The sequence below is a fragment of the Notolepis coatsorum genome (assembly GCF_963971535.1).
Source record: "Notolepis coatsorum genome assembly, chromosome: 9".
Lineage (NCBI taxonomy): Eukaryota > Metazoa > Chordata > Actinopteri > Aulopiformes > Paralepididae > Notolepis > Notolepis coatsorum.
The window spans coordinates 46,399,798-46,420,690 of NC_140173.1; the positions used below are offsets into that span (position 1 = coordinate 46,399,798).

Sequence of the window (20,893 nt, forward strand, 5' to 3'; positions counted from 1 at the left end):
TATTGTACCCATTTTGCAATCTGTTCAATAAAGTTTTCAATCAATCAATCAAGCAAGCAAGCAATCAATCAATCAGAATCACCACGTGTGTGTGTGTGCGTGGTTCCTGCTCCTGGTTGCTTTGGCTGCAAGAAAGAGGCGCGGCTTCGCGAACTACGACCCCGGTGCGTCATTTTGCGTCATTTTGCCGGGAATGGAAGACCACGTGTCCCGCGTGGCGGATCGTTCCTCCAATGCGCGATTCATACTTTCATAGCAGCAGCTCCTCAGCTCCAGCGCAGCGCGTCAGACAGCCAGCACTTGAAGTAAGATGGCGGCGCGGTGGGGAACAGGCGAGGAGATTCTAAGCGCCTGCAATATGGAATTTTTCCCCTCAAACACCCTAGACGAGGTAAGGAACAGCGTGCGGACAGTTACACGTGAGGTTTGGTTATAGTGTTAGAACATTGGTATCTAAACTTGCAACGAGCATAAGGCCGTGTTTTCCTATAATAGCCAGCTAGCCGGGAGGATGCGCATGGGGGAAAGTGACACGTGGATACCATACAACCGCCACGCCGTGATTAGTAGCAAGTCTTTAGTACTAATGACATATTCTTTTGCTGTGATGTTTGGCTTTTTTCAAGTACGAGTCTTCGTTCTTTACAAGATGCGTTTGTTGTTAAATGTCGCATGTTCACGATAAATGTTCGCAAACGTCACAGTAAGCTGGTTTGCTTTAGCCTAGCTAGGTGGCTAGTAGTGCCGGTTGTCAATTTGTCTCCCCTCCTCCTTGCTAGCAAGTTGATGAAAGTAACTATAGTTAGCGGCGCTGACAAGTGGAGTGGCCGGTCGATTGAGCTACTAGTGTGTGACCTGCCTAGTATAGTATGCGTTTTTTAATCAATATAAATACTTAAAACGATAAACTAGTTGGTCAGCTGTGTGTTCATCATGCGCAAAGCTTCAACATGCGGTGTGCTGCTGCGTGGTGGCGCAGCCAGGAAGTCAATAAAGCAATTGAGCAACTTTGTAACAATTCTACATTGTAACAATTAGCTCAACTTCGTCTGCCTACTTTTTTTGTTACTTGTTAATATATTGTTTCGTTTATTATATTCAACCCACTGCCACTGCGGTTGTAGTACATTGTATTGGTACATTTGTCAGTATAGTAGTTATACTGTCTCTATTGTGTATATAATACAACTGTGTACATCTGATTAGCACTACACTCAGTAGTACTAGTTTATATGTTATATACCCAATTTAATCACCTGTACATTGTATATTACTATTGCACTTTACTGCTACACACACACAAATCACAGCAACATCAAAATCAAGCAAAAATTAACATCACTACTTTTAGCTATGATGATGACTCATGGTGGTTAGCTTTTATATCAAACTGCGAATCATATCACGCGACAGTTTTATGATATAATAATATAACCCGCAGCTGTGTAACCATTTAGATTAGTCCAGGCTTTTAAAAAAATATGCACGTCTCTCACACGTGGTTTTTAGGTGTGGTGTGGTGAACCGCGTTTGTGGCTTTAAGTATCCCACAAGACGACCGTTTTTTTGTATTGCCAGCCTAAGCCTCCTACTTGTTTCTCTGTAATATGTTGTAATACTTCAGCTCAGTATATGAAGTGTTGTTGTATTGATTTGATTCATTCGTGATCTCCACGAGGAGGGAGAGGGAGGATACGGAAACCTCGCCCTGGCCCCGTTTGTTGTAGAGCAACACGTGTGTCTGTGTGACGCCCAGGGGACGGTGAGGCGTGGAGCAAACATGTCCGCTCACTTAACAACTAGGGGACGGGGTGAGGCGTGGAGCAAACATGTCCGCTCACTTAACCCAATGCATGTATGGAGAGAGACAACACGTGGGTTACAGTTTGTGGTTGTCCTGTTGTTTATTTCCGCAAAACCCAGTAATACTATTAACCTGGTATGTCTGTTTGAAATCACTGTAGTGCAGCAAGCACACAAACTAATGGGAGTTAATTATTTACTAGTCTGTCGCGTAGTACCCACCCCATATGTCAATCTTATGCCTCAATCACGTGCCCTGCTTGTATCCCCCCCCCTAGGTATGTCTCACTATCCCTGATCTTCCAGTTGGCTACTCTCATTTGGGAAAGTTATTACCTGAAGTGATTTCACATGGCAACTCTGGGCACATTGGTGACCAACTAGGAACTACCTTTTAAGCCACATTTTTAATCTTGGGGCTGATTATAGGTTTGGATGAATTATAACTTTATTTTCTTTCGCCAAAGTGCTAGTGTCCATTTAGCTTGGGCCTCTAATGGGAGCCTTGTATGTCGTAATAGATACCGTGCTCTAGTTTCTTATTTGTTTCAGCTGAAACGGAATGCCTGTGGTATTTTGCCCTCTTCTCTTCCATGCTGGAACTAGGAACATGTGCACATTGCCCCCTGGGCGAGTCCTCACCCTGAAGATACTGGAACTTGTGGACCTGGCTAATTCCTCTGAACTTGTGGCAGGCACATCTGATTTTCTTTGTTCATTTTCAAGTGATTTGGATCTGGTTTCGTTTTGTCCAGACTCCAGATATCACCAACCCATCCGCGCGGGTGTGTGGTGTAGGCGTCGCGGTAACTACGTACGCCAGTGACGTGGCTTTCCGTCACGCAGAATAGATATTTGTACAGAAGTGCCGGCAGACAGTTTATTTCAGTGTTGCCTGTCTGTCCAGTGTCCACACACCGTTGTTCTCTGTATTGTCTGCTTGTGTCCATACTGCTCTGCCGCTCAGCCACTCCGATGCACTTCACTCTGCTTTTGATGCAGTCGTCGCATGTTGCTGTAGTGGTTAACACTGTCACCTCACAGCTAGGAGGTCCATGGTTCGATTCTCGCTTGGGGACCAGGTGGGGTATCTCCCAGGCCTTTCTCCCCGTGCTCGCAAGGGTTTCCCCTCCCAATAAGATGAACCCAATGGAAAAACATGCAGAACGCTGTCGTCCCTGATGAAGACTGACGAGAGCACTTGGATTGGTCACCGGGCGTGGCTCCACGGGGAAGGACGACGGGATGGGTCAAACGCAGAGAGGAACATTTCATCGGCGACCCGAAAAAAAGAGAAATTGCATGCGTCACTTCATGACGACTAGGGGTGCACCGATATATCGGTTGGGTATCGGTATCGGCCGATAAGCTCAAATGTGCCGATGGCAGTAGCTGATAAATATCCATCAATTTGTGTCGCGTCAATCTGGTCCACACGTTCAAACTTTGAAAAGTTTCAGTCAAGCGACCTGCACAACGCCGCCCCCACACACACGCACACGCTACTGCATCAAAGTTACTACTTATGATTAACAAAGGCATTCGTTTTGTGGCATTAACCTTATATAGTTACACGTTCAATAACATCAGCGTATTTACCGGACCATAGCAAGCGCATTACTCATTCATATCTCAGTTCCTTCCTTTGCTCAAAGAGCCTGTGCTGAGTTGTGCCCATTCTGCGGTCTGTTAATAAAGTTTTGAGTGTATAGAAAGGGCTTTTATTATAACATTCGTTGCAGTAAAATCATTATGCCTCGTTTAGTACTCCTGTGGGAGCGCTGGTAGTCCACTCGTGGCCGGCGGGGAGCTAACGTTATTAGCTTGTTGTGAGCTCTCGTCAAAATCAATGGCGGACATCCCAGAAGTAAAAAACGAATACGCGCTTGCCGATTGGTAAGAACAGCAGAGGCGGGTGCAAGTGGTGTGACGTAATTGGCAGAATCGACTTGTCGATCAAAATTGTTCTGTTGCATTGCTTTGGTTGAGAGAGAGTGCACCATGGCATGGTGGAATTAACACCATAAACATATTTCTTGACGTTTCCTTTTTTTAAGTAAGTAAAGAGGCCTATGTTCATATCGGTGAGCACAATTTGTAACACAAAAAGAGACGTGTAGCCTATTTATTTAATATTTTATTTATTCATTTTATTTGTATTTGTTGTCATGGCTAAAATAATCAAGCATAGGGCTAAAACATTTTCATAAACTATAATATAATTTTTTGTTATATGGTTATAATAAGGGCTTTGCTATGCATTTGTCTGATTGATTTATTGAAAGCTTTATTGACAGATTGCAGAGTGGGTACAGTACAGCTCAGTGGACTGGAGGATGAAGACTAGAAAAAGACTTTCGGCTTTTTTACATAAGGGTAGGGCTGGGCGATATGGAAAAAAATCATATCGCGATAACGATATGATAATTTTATTTTATTTCTCTATCGATAATTATCGAATTGTTATAAGTATAAAATTTTGATGTATGTACAGATGTATGTTTATTATTTTGCAGCAATTCTTTGTCATTGCCGCCATCTTTAGTGTTACATCCCCTCACACTCCAGTTCTCAGGCTGCAGCTGGTTTAAAAGCTAAAGTAAATCGGCTTCTCTGCTGGCTGTGGCTCCAGAGGAGTTGAACAGTTCTGGCTCTGCTAGTTTATTTTCGATCTTTTGGCGCTTTTTTGCTGGACAAACCACCGCACATGTGCACTGTGACTCGTGACTGGAGTCTAGTTCTGCTAGCACACATAGCCTACTGTGTACAGACGGTTTCAAAATGTATTTTAAATTAGAAAGCAAACAAAATAAATGGACAAGAGAAAAAGAAATCTGAATTTGGTCAGTATTGTCATTTGGACAAGCAAAGCCATTACTTTAAGTTGCAGGCAAGAAAGACAAGTCTGTCCACTGTCTCTGGTTTTAAAACTGCCCTGTTGCAGGTTTTTTTTTTTTTTAATTATTTAAAAAAAAAAAAAAAAAAAATTGATATTCGATATCGATTATTAAAATATATCGCGATATTTATCGTTATATCGCCCAGCCCTACATAAGGGTCCTCTATTTTCAATTCATCAAAACATTTAGAGACATACAAATATACAGTCATTTCATATATATATTTTTTTGCCACAAATATCTGTATCGGTATCGGCCGATTGTGTTAGTTGAACAATCGGTATCGGTGGCAAATTTTCATATCGGTGCATCGACATTGTCGATGTGTGCAATGAATAAAGACTTTTTCAAAGTCCAGTTTAATGCCAGCTCTGCTGCTCAGCCGCTCGGATGCAATTCACTCTGGTGTTGAATCTGATGCAGTCATCGCATGTTACGTTGCTGCAAGTGACGCAAAAAACAACAACTTTGAAATCTGTTTTTTTTAACATCAAATTACGGAGACATGTCTGTAGAAATACTGATTTGGAATCTCATTTCAAAGCACCTCCTGTTTGGGATCGCATTTCATGTGGGTTTCCTTTTTGTTGCCCAGACTTTCTTTTTTTTTTTGATCAAATTTTTTTTATTATTAATTACATGAAACAGGACAACACAATAACCACAGTAACAAAAAACATAACTTTCACAGGAGAATAACAAACAATAATAATACAGAATAATAAATTATAAAGACAAAAAGAAAAAGAAACAGCGTCCAACCTATCAAATATAGATGGCTACTTCAATAACAAAAAGGGTCTTCAAAACATGGCAACCTTTCCCCACCTTTACAAAGTGGAGTGACTTAAAAGATTGATTATGAGAGTGTTGCCGCAGATTTACTGTAGATAGCCTAGGTCCCTTACACATGTTCAAGACTGCCAAACTTGCAGAAGGTAAAGTGTAAGAAGAAAGAAATTCTTCCTCCAAGTTGGTTGACAGGTCAATCAGACTGTCAATATTAGTCTCTTGGGGAGATGGCATGTGAGTTGACATATAGCGCAGAATAGCTAAATACCAACCCCCCCTAAAATCCCCCCAGTCAAAGTTAAGAAGGACAAGACAAAAACCAAGACAGACAAGACATTTCCTCCTCCCCCTCCCCAGAGACCGCCGGACCCCCCCGATCAAGCGCCCCAACCCCGCTCAGCCGCACACTGCGGTCTTTACCTTCTCAGCTGCTGCGAACCACAGGTCAATTCCAGCCTGCCCTACCCCGATCACCCGGGCCGTGGATATCTCAAGATAAATCACATCCAATAGAGTTAGGGACCAGTTAATCATTGTAAGCTTCTCAGGCTCCTTCCATCTCATTGCTATTAGCTTCTTCGCTGCTGTGACGCCCGCTAGGACAACCCTTTTCAGTTGTACGGACGCGGGTAGTGTCGTTATATCGTTCAGGAGTAGTTGCCCAGACTTTCTAAAAACAATCTAGACGGCATGCCGAAAGACTTGGGCTGGCTGTCTGAACAAGGCCTACATTTTCCAGCTGTCCTTTTTAACGTTCCCTCAAGTCTCTCTATTGAATCAGATTTTCTTTTGCCATAACATCACAATCCTTAGGTTGTTGTTGGGTTTCTGTTACTAGTGTAGTGTCCTAACCAGAATGGGATTATCACACACACCAACCGACCTGTTTGACCTGTTTGATTAAATTGACCTCGGGTGATGAATTGATATCACAGCATAACTGACATCCTAGTATTTAGTGGATAAAGGCCTAATGCTACTGCCATAATAAACAAGAAATTAAAGCAAGTTAAGTGTTTGTTTGAGCTGATGCATCATGTTGACTAGGGAGGGACACACGAATATCAGTCTTGACCAATAACTGATTAACATTTCTGTTATGGCCGATAACAGATATAGCCGATATCGGTATGATCTTTATATAAAACAAGTTTATGATCATGCACATTTGACAAATTAATGCTAAATATCTGTAGAGGCTTACTTTGATCTTTAATGTTTATTAAGCTTGTATTGCCAAATTCAGATGATGAATAAGACTTGTAAAGGTATGATGACAAGCAGACCTGTAGAGCCCAAATATAGAAAAACATTAAAAAAGATTGACCTTACATATGTTGTTGTACATATTTACTATCCAATAGCATTGTGAGGCTGAACAACACAACCCATTGACTATGTAAATGTGTTAAAAAAAGGGTGATGTTGGTATTATTGCAGCTGAGGGTGTTACAGGGTTTCTACGCATTCTACACTGGGCTGTTTCCACTCCTTTACTACAGGTGTCCCTGAAACAACCATGAATGAATGATACACTCAGCAGGGTCATTATATTATGCTGAAAATTAGGGCTTCACGATTCTTGCTAAAATGTGAATCACGATATTTCTCTAAGAATTGAGATCACGATTATTTTTCGTCATTTAAAAAAGTAAATTAAAAGTTTTTATCATTTAGAAATGAGATCGATGAATCGAGGTTGTGATTTATTTTTTTATTAATCGTGCAGCCCTACTGAAAATGTTAATCTTTTTCTTGTTCACCCAATAATGTTAACGACTGGTGCTGGTCCACGACCACGTGTGTTTCAATGTAAATGTATGTTGCGTCTTTGGTAAAGCCATTGGTTTTTCCCCGATTTCTTGCGAAACTTGCGGGAATCTTTTTCTGGTCAATTGAAACTGTACTCTGGCCGGCAAATTGCTAACTGCTGTCGATTCCTGCCAGGGTTCTGATAATGTTGTCGTCGACTGATTGGCCATTTCACAAGATGGTGCTACAAATTGGAGTGTTGCAGTGCTACTAACACCACTTTGGGAGAATCCTAATGTAAACTTTAGAAGTGTGAGCTAACTGTGTTGTGTCTTCTCGCCCTCAGACTGTTGGTCTGGGCTCTGGAGAAAGTCTGGAGGCCCTTCATGGCTGCCTGGACCCCTCCCTTCTCTCCATCTTCGAGGACGCTCCCACAGGAGAGGTAAGACTTGTTTTCACAGTACAATTTTATGTTTCTGTAAAAAAAAATATATATATATATATCTAAACGATCAAGAAAGGTATTTTGGGCGGTTAGGTGGCGTAGCGGAGATTGTGCTCGTCACCAATGCAAGAGGCTGCGGTCTTGACTCCCGGAGAGTCAGCATTGCCTTGGCTCGGGCTGATCGCTATACTAACTCGTTTGGCTGAGTTAGGTGGAGGGGAGCCGTGGGTGGGTCCTGGGCGTTGTGGACAGCGACCCCTACAGTTCGGTCGGGGCGCCTGCTCAGCGAAGGTAGGATCTGGTGAGAGGTAGTGCGGCCTCCCACACGTTACACTCTCCCAGTGAGAATCTGCGCGGCCAGGCTGGCTGCCGGCTGGCTGCACATGCGTCGGAGGAAAGCATGTGACAGTCTCCGGCCTCTCGGACCAACAGTAGGGGAAAGTGCGCAACAACCAGGAAGGGGGTTGGGAATTGGCATAACGACTAACAGTGGGATGGGAGAAAAATCGGAAAAAGGAGGGGGGAAAAAGTTAATAAAAAAAGGGATATCCACTTACAGTTAAGTTGGCCACATGATAACATGAAGGGTGAAGCAACTTCTGAAAGTTTTATTTGTTGGTGAATTTAATTGACATGATCTAACCTAATAAAGTTAAGTTTTTACAGAGTGAACTCTTAAACATCAAGACATAATATATTTTAGTTATCTGACTATTTGTGAACTGAGTAATCCTGTTCTTTTTTTTAACCCCTCATCCCCCATTGCTTGCTCGTTTTGTTTAAGATAAGATATTCCTTTATTGATCCCCTTGGGGAATTCAAGCATCATAGCAGCAGGGGGGAGGTACATGTATGGGCAGGGTAAAAATATAGGCAATCAAATCTGAAAAAATAAACTATACACAAGGTGAAAGTAAGTGGCATGAGATACGTTGTAGTCCGTGCAGTTTTTGGTGGTTAAAAATCACACACATGGTGGTCAGATATTCCTAATAGTTCTCAGTTCTGCAGCCATTATCATTATCCAGCTGCTGACAGCAGTCCATGCCCACGGTTGTGGAGCCTGAGGCCTGTTGGCAATGGAAAACCGAAAAGGCAGAGTAGAGTAGGTACCATGCAGTGGAAAAGCGCCATTAGTAGAGTGTCAGGGGCGGGTATGAGTCTGTGGCTGTACGTGCTGCTCATGGAGGGGGTGGGAGCGGTTCTTCGGGATAGTAGCCAGCTTCCTTCTCATCCTCCACCACCTCTAGCAGAGTCCGTCCGGTCTGTGTACCTGTAAGCTCATCGCTCGGCTGTTTGTTTGTCCAGGTAAAAGGACTGGACGAAGAGAGCGAGGCAACACTACTGACGGACCTGACGGAGATCCTCGACAATGTAGACGTGGCAGCATGGGGGAGGGGAGGGGAGGTACAGGTATGGGCAGGGTGATGGAAGAAATATATAAATATAGGCGATCAAATCTGAAAATGGAAATGAAAGAAACTGTATACACAAGGTGCAAGTAACTGGCATGATTTAAGTCATACGTTGTAGTCTGTGCCGGTTTTGGTGGTTAAAAAGCACACACTTGGTGGTCAGACATTCCTAATAGTTCTGCAGCCGTTAGTTCTCCAGCTGTGGGAGCGGTTCTTCAGGATAGTAGCCAGCTTCCTTCTCATCCTCCTCCACCACCTCTAGCAGAGTCCGTCCGGTCTGTGTACCTAAGCTCATCGCTCGGCTTTTTTGTTTATCCAGGTAAAAGGACTGGATGAAGAGAGCGAGGCAACACTACTGACGGCCCTGACGGAGATCCTCGACAATGTAGACGACGAGAACCTTTCACCCTTTGACACACTGCCCGACTCTGACCTGCTGTCGAGCCAGAAGGGCAGGGAGCACTCTCCGGTCCGTGCACAGCTGTCATGCACACTCACTCTCCCACACACGCACGCACTCATACACTCACTCTCCCACACACACGCACGCACTCATACACTCACTCTCCCACACACACACACGCACTCATACACTCACTCTCCCACACACACACGCACTCATACACTCACTCTCCCACACACACACGCACGCACTCATACACTCACTCTCCCACACACACACACGCACTCATACACTCACTCTCCCACACACACACGCACTCATACACTCACTCTCCCACACACACACGCACTCATACACTCACTCTCCCACACACACACGCACTCATACACTCACTCTCCCACACACATACACACGCGCAATCTCACTCACGCAGTGAAACTTTGTTGGCTTACCCTTGCTTGGCCTAGTGTCTCATACTGACTCATCAAAGGGAGTGGTAACCATAAATGGCAGCTCCCAGTGGGCGGCTACGTGACGTAGTGGGCAAGGCGCTCGCCACGAATGCGGAGACGCTGGGCTCGCCTGTTCGAGCCCAGCGCTCCACATTGCTTTCAGTTTAGCTGGTCGTTCATACTAATACACATTGGCTGTATTAGGGGGTGGGAAACTGATGGGTGGTGATCGGGCGTTGTGGACAGCGACTCCTACAGGTCGGTTGGTGCGCCTGCGCAGTAGAATCAGGAAGTGTCGGGGGCAGCGTGAGCCTCCCACGCGTTACTCCTCGCCACTGAGAGATCGAGCTGCGCAGGTGAAAAGATGCGACTGCTGTTACCTCAAGTACCGGAGGGGACTTGTGCTATGTATGACTTAGTCCACATTGCAGCCGGCTTGTGGGAGGCAAGAAACTGCGTTCGTGACAGGGGAGGGTTGAATTGGATGATACGAAATTGGGATGGGAGAAAAATATAGAAAATGGGAGAAAAAGTGGACCAAAAAAAATGGCAGCTCCCAGTATCATTAAACACACAAATATTGCATCCGGTCTTAAAATGCTACTGCTCTTTGTGTACAGTGCAGTCTGTAAGTTTGGGTCCAAGTGGAAAAAAGTGTGATTTGTTTGCTTTCCAGTACATTTGCAATGGAGCAATGACCATTTAAAGTGAAGACTTTTCAGCTTTAATTTCGGGCTGTTTACATCCATTATCAGATGGAACTGCAGTAATTGGAGCCATATACATAGTAGTACCCTCATGTTAGGAGACCAAAAGTAATTGTACAAATTAATATAAACATCAAAGTCATATTAATGTGATTGCAAATCCTTCCTTGACGTGACCCATAAGTGGTGATTTGTGGAATCTATTTAGTCTTTCCTGGTAACAAAGCAGAGACCAATGCTCCTTGATACATTTGAATGGGACTTAATGGGATTTTAGGTGTACAGTAGACTCTATCTGAATACTCAACCAAATGCATTATGGGATATGTAGTTGACTTCTGAGTTCTTTTTGTGAAGTCCCTGTGGGTTAAAAGAAAATATAAACCATCACACCCACCCCCCCGTCACCCTAAGTGAAAGTACAGCAATTTCTGGAACTTTTGTTTTTCCCTGTACGATTTCACCGACCCACATAGTAAACGATAAAAAAAGTCACTGAAAATCTAATCACCCCTCTGTTTTGATGTCATAATAATCCTTTTCTCCCACTCTTTAGTTGCGGCGATTGCTGTGTCTGTCGCGCTCCCCTCCAGAGAGGGACACTATCTGCAACGCGAGAGCCTTCTCAACGGGAAAGGTAGCTGACCCAGCGATCATCCTAACCGTTTTCATAGGCAGGGGATCTGTTGTGAACCGATGCAGTCAAGAGGGTGGAAAAAAGACTGTATTTGTCCAAGAGGAGAACGACTGTTAATCTGTGCTATTGTATCCGTTTTGGGAATCTTGTTTCCGTTGCGGCCTGTCTAATAATTGGGCCGTCACAAATATGTCTGTGGGGAAATTCTGGTTTAGAGTTGTGTTCCAGTAAAAAGTTGAATGTCAAAAAAGTTACAGGATATTTCTCTGCCTCTCTGTCCCCAGAGCCTCCCCAGGACAAACTTGGGCTCTATCCAGAGGAGCGATGGAGAAGAGGAGGAGGACTGCTCCCTTACTCTGAGCCCATTGAGCCAGGCCTCGTCTCCAGACAAACACCTGGTAGACTGGGATGACCTGACCCTCCCTCCTCCCATAGTCCTGGAGCAGGAGGGCGAGGACGCAGACTTTGTTTCCATGAGCCTCGGGGACTTGGTCAGGCACATGCACCCCTACTGCATGGCCGTTACCATGGAGGACGGCATGGTGGACATGCTGCCCGAAGGGGGCATCTTGCTAGAGGTGGTCGACCAGGGCGAGTATGGAGAGCCCATACTGGCCATCCCCGGCATGGAGCTCTCCCTCTCTCTGCCTACACTACAAGACTGCGCCGACATGGCGCGTTTACTGCCTGACGAATCAGAGGAGGCCTTCTCTGAGGATTCGGAGCATATTATTGTCGATGATTATGACGATGACGATGTGGTGGACGTGGCCACTGAGGCTCCCGTGAAGCTCGTGGCCACCGTGACCCCGGTGCCAATTCCAGAGGTGAAGGCTGAGAAGGTCATCAAGAGGCCCAAGGAGGAGATGATGGAGAAAATCCCGTCTCGACGGAAAAAGAAAAAGAAAAGTAGGAAGGAATATGTCCAAGCGGAACCCGTGCACGGCGCTCCCCCCGTGGGGGGCAGGGTCCTGCGGAGCACCCCGGCGAGGAAGGCGGCTCTGGGTGTGCCGTCCCGGAAGTCTATCAAAGAGAAGAAGACGAAGGTACCTCTGGTCCCCCAGGCTTCAACTCGGCCTCCTTCCCCTCCAAAACACAAGAGGATGAACGCGTGCCAAGCGGAAACGTGTTCAGAAGTCACCACGCTAACGCTACCCCCGGAACCCAGCATCAAGGCCACGGCACCAGTGGTGGTCACCTCGGATGTGGTGAAAGCGGGCCCGGAGAGGATCCAGCCCGGCGGCCCGGCCCAGCCTATGGAAACGCCCAAACCGACGGCCCCAGAGAAACATGAAGTCTTATCAGCAGCTACCTCTGCTGTCCTCCCCGCCCCCCAGGCACCCGCCCTGCCCTCCGGCGGCCCCTCCTCCCCCCCGGCTCTTCTACTCCCCGCCACAGCCCAGACGACCGTCTCCCCTGGGAGTGAAGTCCTCCCTGCCGCTGTGGCTCCCCAGCCCGCCGTCGCCGTCCCTCCTCCCCCCCCGGCCCCGGAGCCCAAACCCAAGTCCCTCAGTTTGGCCGAGTACCGGCGGCTCCGCCTGCAGAAGAAGCCGGCTCCGGTGGAGAGGCAAGAGGACCAGAGCACCAAGTGGCCGAGCCTCCCTGAGCTGCCCATGGAGCTTCCCCTCATCCCCTGCCTGCCGGACCCCAGCGCCGGGGACACCCGTCGCCCCCAGCACCTGTCTGGGAAGAAGGAGGCGGTGGAGGTTAAAACGGCCTGGCAGCCCATGGGGCCCGGTGCGCCCCCTACCCCCGAGGCCTTGCTGGTGCCACCTGCTTACATGGTGGCCTCTTCCAGCAAGGTCGCCAGTGCCCCCCCGAAACCCAAACCCAAACCCCAGCAAACGCCTACCCCTCAACCGGCTAAACCTTCTCAGCCACCTTCAGTTGCTGCTCCCCTCAACCCTGTAAAGAATGCATCCCCTCCTGCACAAACCGCCCCCCTCCCCGGTAAGCCTAGTGTGCCTCTGATCTCCCGGTCGGCGTCCGCCTCTCGGCATGTGCCTCCGGCAGAGAATCGGCCTTCCTCTGCACCATCGGTAGATGAGGCTAGAGCCGGAGATGGGCCTAACCTTGCACCTGTATCTATTATTAAACCTGTGGTTGTCAACCAGGTCCCCTCTAAAGCCACTAGAATAGCCCTCAATTTCGCTGCTCTGTCTGCCCTGATACCCAAAGTCTTTCCCCAGAAAACCACTTCCACCGCCCAGAAGTCGCCTCAGCTCGCCGCTGTTGCCCCACTTAGCAACCCAGTTAAGCCAGAGCCTTCGAAACCCACAGTCCCTTCCACCCCGGCCCCCTCTTCCCAGGCCCTGCACCCCCCCGCCCCCTCCCAAAACCTAAAGGTGAAGCCTGCTGTGGCCGCGGTGCTGATGAGACCCAGCGCGGCGCCACAGGCCCCGAGAGCAAAGAGCGCCACGCAGGAGCTGATCGAGGCCTTCACTAGTGAGATTGGTGAGCAGAGAATTTGTCTTGTATTTAAAAATAACTATAATTCGCTTAAAGGTGATAAGTATTTTTTACCGCACAAAAAAAAAGACCACTGCACCATTAAACCGCTAATGAGATGTGAATATTTTAAAGTGAAGAAACCCCATTTTGTGTCGGTGTTTGAGTGCTGTGCTGTTTCTCAGGTATTGAAGCTGCCGATCTGACCAGCCTGCTGGAGCAGTTTGAAGAGAGCCAAGGTGAGTCACCGGTTTCAACCTGACCACAAAAACAAACGTACACCAGAACGGACTAAACTCCATTTCCTGTCATTTGTTGATACTGGCAAATGCTGCAACTATTATAAAAGAGGATGGGTCAGTGTTGTCATAGAAACATACAAAAATGGCTTCCTCGTTACCACCACTGGGAGGGGGAGGGAGGGGAGGGGAATCTTATTTTAAGAACATAACATCATCTCCCTGTGATGATGATGCTGCTATCTGCAGGGTATTAAAGATTTAATTATGATATAAAATTCATAATTCTCAATTGTGAAGATTTGCAAGTGCAGCTGCCAGTTCAGTGTTGCTATGCGTTTTTATTATATATTTTTTTTGCTATTATGGTTGTGAAATTGGTATATAATTTAGTTGAGTGGTATTAAAAGGTCTTGGTTTTAAGTTGCTGAAACCGGCAGATGCCTCGTTATAATTCTAGCACTGCAACAGGAAATCAACTGTAGTCTTGGCTGTTTCCTAGCAACGCATCAAACATTCCACTGAAGCGGTCCACTTTACGCTCCAATCAGTTCCATCTGCTTCGCTCTGCAAAACCTGTGTTTTATGTTCGGAGGGAGATGTCTGTTCTATTTAGGAAGCCGCTGTAAATCCCTGGTTGTAACGTTGTTGCTTCAGTAAAATCCTGAGAGCCGGAGCTTTAACCCTTTCACTGCCACACTACAGAAGGTTAACCCTTTACTATCACAGTGTGATAGTAAAGGGTTAACCTTCTGTAGTGTGGCAGTGAACGGGTTAACCTTCTGTGTATTGTCGCAGTGAAAGGGTTAACCGTTTGGTAGTGCGGCAGTGAACGGGTTAATGGTGATTGTGTTTTTTTTCTCATCTGGTGAGGAACGGGTCTGATCCATTTGGGAGGTAGTTGTTGTTTTCCCCCCTCTATAACACTGGAGGCGATTGGCTCCCAACTTCATCCCGGAGCCAAAGCTTTGTAGTGGCCGTCGGTAGTGTTGGCAACTGCTTAGCCTGGGTCACATAGTTGAGTAGTGGGCTAAATGTAGTGGGGAGGATCACTTTCCCTCATAATGGAGGGAAGTGAGGTGTAGCGTTACAGAGCTATCCCTGGACAGGAGGGGGACAAACTCTTGTGAGGGGTAGCCCACTGCACCTGAGGGTAGGTCTGGGTGGATTGGAATGAGGGGGACAAACGCTTGTGAGGGGTAGCCCACTGCACCTGAGGGTAGGTCTGGGTGGATTGGAATGAGGGGGACAAACTCTTGTGAGGGGTAGCCCACTGCACCTGAGGGTAGGTCTGGGTGGATTGGAATGAGGGGGACAAACGCTTGTGAGGGGTAGCCCACTGCACCTGAGGGTAGGTCTGGGTATCTAAATTCAATACTTGTATGTAGGGATGCACCGAATGGGAAATTCTTGGCCGATACCGAAAATAGGAAACAGTTGGCCGAATGCCGAAAGGCCGAAAATGATTAATATAAATATATATATATATTTGTTTTTAGCTACCTGATTATGGCAAAAGACATGATTATGGCTAAACTTAACTTAACTTGAACTCGTCATAATGTTAACATTACTCAGTGTCCACTGTTGCTGCCACCGTTGCGTCGCAGATGGATGGTACACTGTTAGCTCCGTAGCTAATCCGCTCCTAGACTACTGATAGCAGTACCGTTAACGTCGGAGCTGATCAATACTCCGGTTTTTTCTAATTTAGTTTAGAACCGGGTTTCGTGGGGCATCCCTACTCCCAAGAGGAGTTAGTTATCACAGGCTGTAGAATGCAGGAAGAGCTGCCAAGCTGCTCACGTTACATGTTGCGCATGCTACCGGTATGTCTGTAGTCGCGTTTTGATGACGTCATCACAACAACACGTTATTTGACTTTCGGTCATATATTTTCGGTGCTAAAACCCTTTCGGCCGAAAGAGCCTTTTTAACTATTTTCGGCCGATAATTTTCGGTAGCCGAATTTTCGGTGCATCCCTACTTGTATGGTGTCATTCGATACCGGATTTTGATACCCAAGTTTAATCTCATCGGGTGTCTGCGAGCCAATAGGCATGTTTTTTCCCCCAAGATATAACATTTATTCCGTTTGACCGTGATCCAAAATCGTAACAAGGCCTCTGATTGGTTCACGTGGCACACGCCACACGCATGCGTAACTCTGCAAAGTAAGGTATCAAAAACCAACAAGGTAAAAGCATCTTGGTAACGGTATCGCATCCTCTGGTATCGGTATTGGCTCTAGGGACGGGCATGAGGAATGTTTTCCCAGATCGAGTACTCATCAACTCATGCACTACTTGAGTAGTGCTCGGGCAATTGTTATGGGAAATCTATTTTTAGAACACAAGTCGCCAATCTGACATCACTGGGATGTAAAATCCCCACAGCTACGCAGCATGGCCCCAAGTGCCTTATAGCTCTAACAAAACTGACTACCACTACCAAATTAGCTTTAAAAGAAAATGTGGCAATAATTTTACATAAAATCATAAATAACCAAATATTAAGCTTGTCTGAATTATGAGTTATGCAGTGATTTATATCGGAAAAGTTAACTTATCTTTTCTGCATGAGGAAACTACCTTTATCATCGTTTCAATGGACACAGTGGAATAAACAAATGTGGTTGTTCATAAAGTAGGGGAGGGACAATTAATACAAGATTATTTATTCAATATTTTAAGGGAGAATAATGAGAATCGGTAGCACCGGTTAGTTTACTTCCTCTTTGACCAGAGATGTTCGACAGTGGAACATCATCCAACTCTCTTGCGTAGAAGTGCTGAAAATCTGGGGATGCGTCATAGAAATTAAATGGGGCTCTTGACTTTGTGGCAATAACATTTTTGTGTGAGCTCTTACAACCAAATGTAGGTTTTGGGTTCTGATTCAGACCTTCTAGCAATGCCTAGAATATAAACGTGCAAGAGTGCAAAATCTGTTACATCACCGATTGGAGGGTTCTTTCTCCGATTTCAAGTAAAATGTTCCTTTATTAATCCCCTTGGGGAAATTAAAGTGTTATAGCAGCAGAAAGGTAGTAATAATGGAACAAAGTGCAAGTAGTAATGGTGATAACGGTAGTAGTGAGTGGCAGGATTCAGGATCAGACCGTAGTAATAATGATGGTATACGTGGTCCAAACCATAGTAAAACACTGCGCCAGAGTCCGTGCAGTGTTTATTATTAAGAGTCAAGTTCACCAGCCGATTTCTAGCTTTAGGAGAGAGTCAGGGTTTCCCATTAATTACCTAGATTGTGGCGGCCCGCCACAGTTGAATAATGAACCAAAAAAATATTTTTTACTATTTTTTTTTAAATATAAAGTTTGCCAATAGGGATGTATCAGTAATAGTAATCCACTATATATTTTTTATTTTCTAAAAAATAAACCAGTTCAACACAGGTAACTACTTTTGCTTAATTTCTTTGATGGCTCAAATGTATGCTTTAGTCCCGTGGTTCCCAAACCTCTCCTCGAGGCACCCCAGCCGTTCCATGCATTTGTTAAATTCCACCACCAGCACACCTGATTCAACTAATAAAGGGCTAGTTAAGTTGAATCAGGTGTGGTGGAATTTAACAAATACATTGAACGGCTGGGGTGCTTCGAGGAGAGGATTGGGAAGCTCTAGTCAATTTTGTATTTTGAGCACAAAGTTCATCATAGAGCTAGCCTCTTTATTTTGCTCTCAAAGTGCACCAGGTTCACCCCCCATAATCTCTGACAATCCTGTGGGAAACACTGAGTGGTGCATGTTCACGAATACTGACTGTCCTGGGGCACAGGAATGGAATGCATTCCCCCTTTTTTAATTATACCAAGTACGGTTCAGAGGTCGCCGTGCAATAAACCCAACCTATGGACGAAGATATCGGTATGCAGGGCCGCTCATGGGAAGTGGATCTAATTATATCTCTTGGTTCAAAGATGATCAGGGAGTTGACTAGTTCTAGGGTTTTCCGACCCCCGGCAGAGAATTACTATTTCAATACATTTAGGCGTCGGTTACACCTTTCGTATCATTTTCGTATCGTCATATGCATTTCGCCGCGACGTCGTGCGCCTCGAGTCACACGTTCGTTTTTTTTGTTTTTGTCACCCGAGCACACTGATGTAGTACACTGCCAAAGCAGTAGGTGGCAGTAGGTGGCAAACATGAAGGCAATTTCAACCAATCAGAACTTGAATGTGCCTGCAAAGCAAATGTCAACAAGGCGGCCACCATCTTTTGCCTAGTTACCCAATGCAGCATTTCTTTTTCAGCAAAGCCTAATAAAAGTGCAATAAACAAAACGGATACATTCACTGTGTGTTCTGCCTGTCATTTGTTGATGAAACAAAACTAACATCAACACAAGTGACCACCAAGAGCGGATAGTTTAGTCTAAAAAAACATCGGTAGCATTGTTAGCTGCATGCTAACGTCAATGTTGTGCCATTATAACAATATAGCATTGTGGCTAGAAGCTAACGTTAGCTCACGCTACTTAGCCAGCACCAAAACTGATATCGCGAGCTATCAGTAGTTAGATAACATTAGAGACAACGCTGTGTGTATTAAACAAAGGTGAATAGATGACTGGGCCATTTTGTTTAATGCTTGTTAAGTTGAAAGAGGTGCTCTGAGCTAACAGGGTCTGAATCCTGATAGCTCACGTTAGCCAGCTGCTCATGCAATCGGTAATGCTAGCAGAATGAATGGATGTAAACTTTATTTAACATATTGCATATGGGTACAATACAATACGGCTCAATACAAACAATTGTTAAGGGAATGCAGACTGTTGTAGCTTGGACTGGGGTCCTTATAACAATAACTTGACAACACATGGTAGCTGAAGCTATTTGGGACACGGAGCTATGTCCCAAACACAAACACACACACACTGTTGTCACCGGAAGGGCACGCGATGGTATCTACTGCGCATGGGCGTTTTCGCAACAACGGCTCCATGCTGACTACACGCTGTTGTCGACGCGTTTTTTTTGCGTATCTCCAAACGCAAACACAATTTTGCGTTTCAGCCGTATCCACAAAAAAACGCCAACCGCATTTCTGTGTAATAGGGACATGAAACGTCGTCAAAAACGTATAAAAAAAACGCCAGGAATACACTAGTCTAACCATGGCCTTAGTTGGTTCTCCTTTAAGAGGAGAGTGCTGTGGAGGCAGCTGCTTTCTGTCTGCTGAGCTGCTGGAATTCTGCCCTGTCCGCAAATCCATTTAACTCTCGCTCTGCTGCCTTTGTCCGGGCGGATGTATAGGCCCCAACCAGAACAAGTGGCTAGACGCGCTGCATGTGTCGTTAGCCCCATTGTCACAAGAGGGCCGTGTACAGCACCGCTGTGTCTCTTGTGCATCATAGCGTTTGCTACATGGAATCTGGGGGAAATATATAGGATCTGACGTGCTTTTGTTGTTTTTAGTGCTTCTGAATGTTTTAATGTTTAGATTTCGTTTGAGCCTCTGTGATCATGACGAGGGACTTTGATTGCAAAAGTGTTACGTAGTGGAGTTTGCGTTGTTGATTAATTAAAAGTTAAGGTTGTTTATTTTTTTGCAATGCTATTGCAAGTCAGTGGAGCAACAAACTATTCCTTTTGGGAAAACATGCAACAGTACACGTCATTTTCGAGCTGTTTGACTGCATGGTTTTCAATCATGTCGTACTTAATATTGGACACTTAAAAAAAATTACTGCTGGTCATGGAGTATAATGACCGCAAACCACCCCAAGACACTGCCCAGTGCAGTAGGGTAGAAAGATTTATTTAAAATGTCACTCAACAGCGGTCAGGTGGCGTAGCGGAGATTGCGTTCGTCACCAACCCCGGAGACGCTGGATTCGCCTGTTCGAATCCAGCTCACAGCTCCGGGGTTGTCACCAGCTTGGCTGGCCGTTCACACTAATACAATTGGCAGTATTAGAGGGTGGGAGAAGCTGGCGGGGTGGGTCCGGGTTGTTGTAAACAGCGACTCCTACAGTTCGGTCGGGGCGCCTGCTAAGCGCGGATAGGATCTAAGGCCGGTAGTGTGATCCTTCCACACGTTACACGCTCTCAGTGAGAGTCCGCACTGCCAGGTGAAAAGAAGCGGTTGATTGGCTAGACGTGTGTCGGAGGAAGCATGTGATACCCCCCACAGTCGGTCTGGGAGAGTGGAGGCTAAGTGCGTAGCGACCAGGAAGGGGATTGGGAATTGGCATAACGACTAACATTGGGATGGGAGAAAATCGGAGGAAAAAGGAGGGGGGAAAAGATCAATTAAAAAAATAAAAATCACGCAACAAGAATTTGTATTGATACTGACAAAAGATCAGATAAAAACCTTTTACTGTAGATTCATTGCATTTGTAGCCTGCCTATAGGTTGTAGGAATCGTTGATTGTTTTTGAGGTGGGCTGGGGCAGCCGAGAGGTGGCGGTGGGCTGGTGTGGCTGGGGCAGCTGAGAGGTGGCGGGCTGGGGCAGCCGGGCGGGAGGCGGTGGGCTGGCTGGGGCAGCCGGGTGGTGGTGGGCTCGGGCAGCTGGGTTGCAGCTGAGAAACATTGATCACACGTGTTTCTGTTTGGTAAGTAATCAGTCTGTGGGAACCGTTGTCGTTATGACAGAAGCTCTATCCGCACATTCTTCTCGGTCACTGTCCTTTCCCCTGTTCCTCTCCCAGACCTTCCTCTTCCAGACCTTTTCTCTTTACACAACTGCTCTCTTCCCCCTTCAGCCAAAGAGGAGCGAATTGTGCCGGAGGTCTGTGGTCGAGCAGCTGCTGTAGGAAACTCTAGGTGAGTTACCCTACAGCCCTGAGCTGCTCTGTGTGGCTGTGTGTAAGAAGATGTAAAGTTGCTGTGGGACCTATTTCTCCAACGTCACCATATAAACGCCACGTTG

The 20,893-nt window shown here is 46.0% G+C and overlaps 1 protein-coding gene across 1 annotated transcript in view; it reads left to right on the forward strand.

The window, feature by feature from the left end:
- The first annotated feature begins 293 nt into the window (after positions 1–293).
- pprc1 (PPARG related coactivator 1) overlaps positions 294–20,893 on the forward strand; it is a 33,701-nt gene continuing 13,101 nt past the window's right edge. Inside the window, exons 1-7 of the mRNA XM_084321145.1 lie at positions 294–391; positions 7,594–7,689; positions 9,427–9,576; positions 11,226–11,306; positions 11,591–13,760; positions 13,940–13,993; positions 20,727–20,787. Coding sequence (XP_084177271.1) covers positions 311–391; positions 7,594–7,689; positions 9,427–9,576; positions 11,226–11,306; positions 11,591–13,760; positions 13,940–13,993; positions 20,727–20,787 — 2,693 coding nt within the window. The 5' untranslated portion in view covers positions 294–310. The remainder of the gene's footprint in view (positions 392–7,593; positions 7,690–9,426; positions 9,577–11,225; positions 11,307–11,590; positions 13,761–13,939; positions 13,994–20,726; positions 20,788–20,893) is intronic.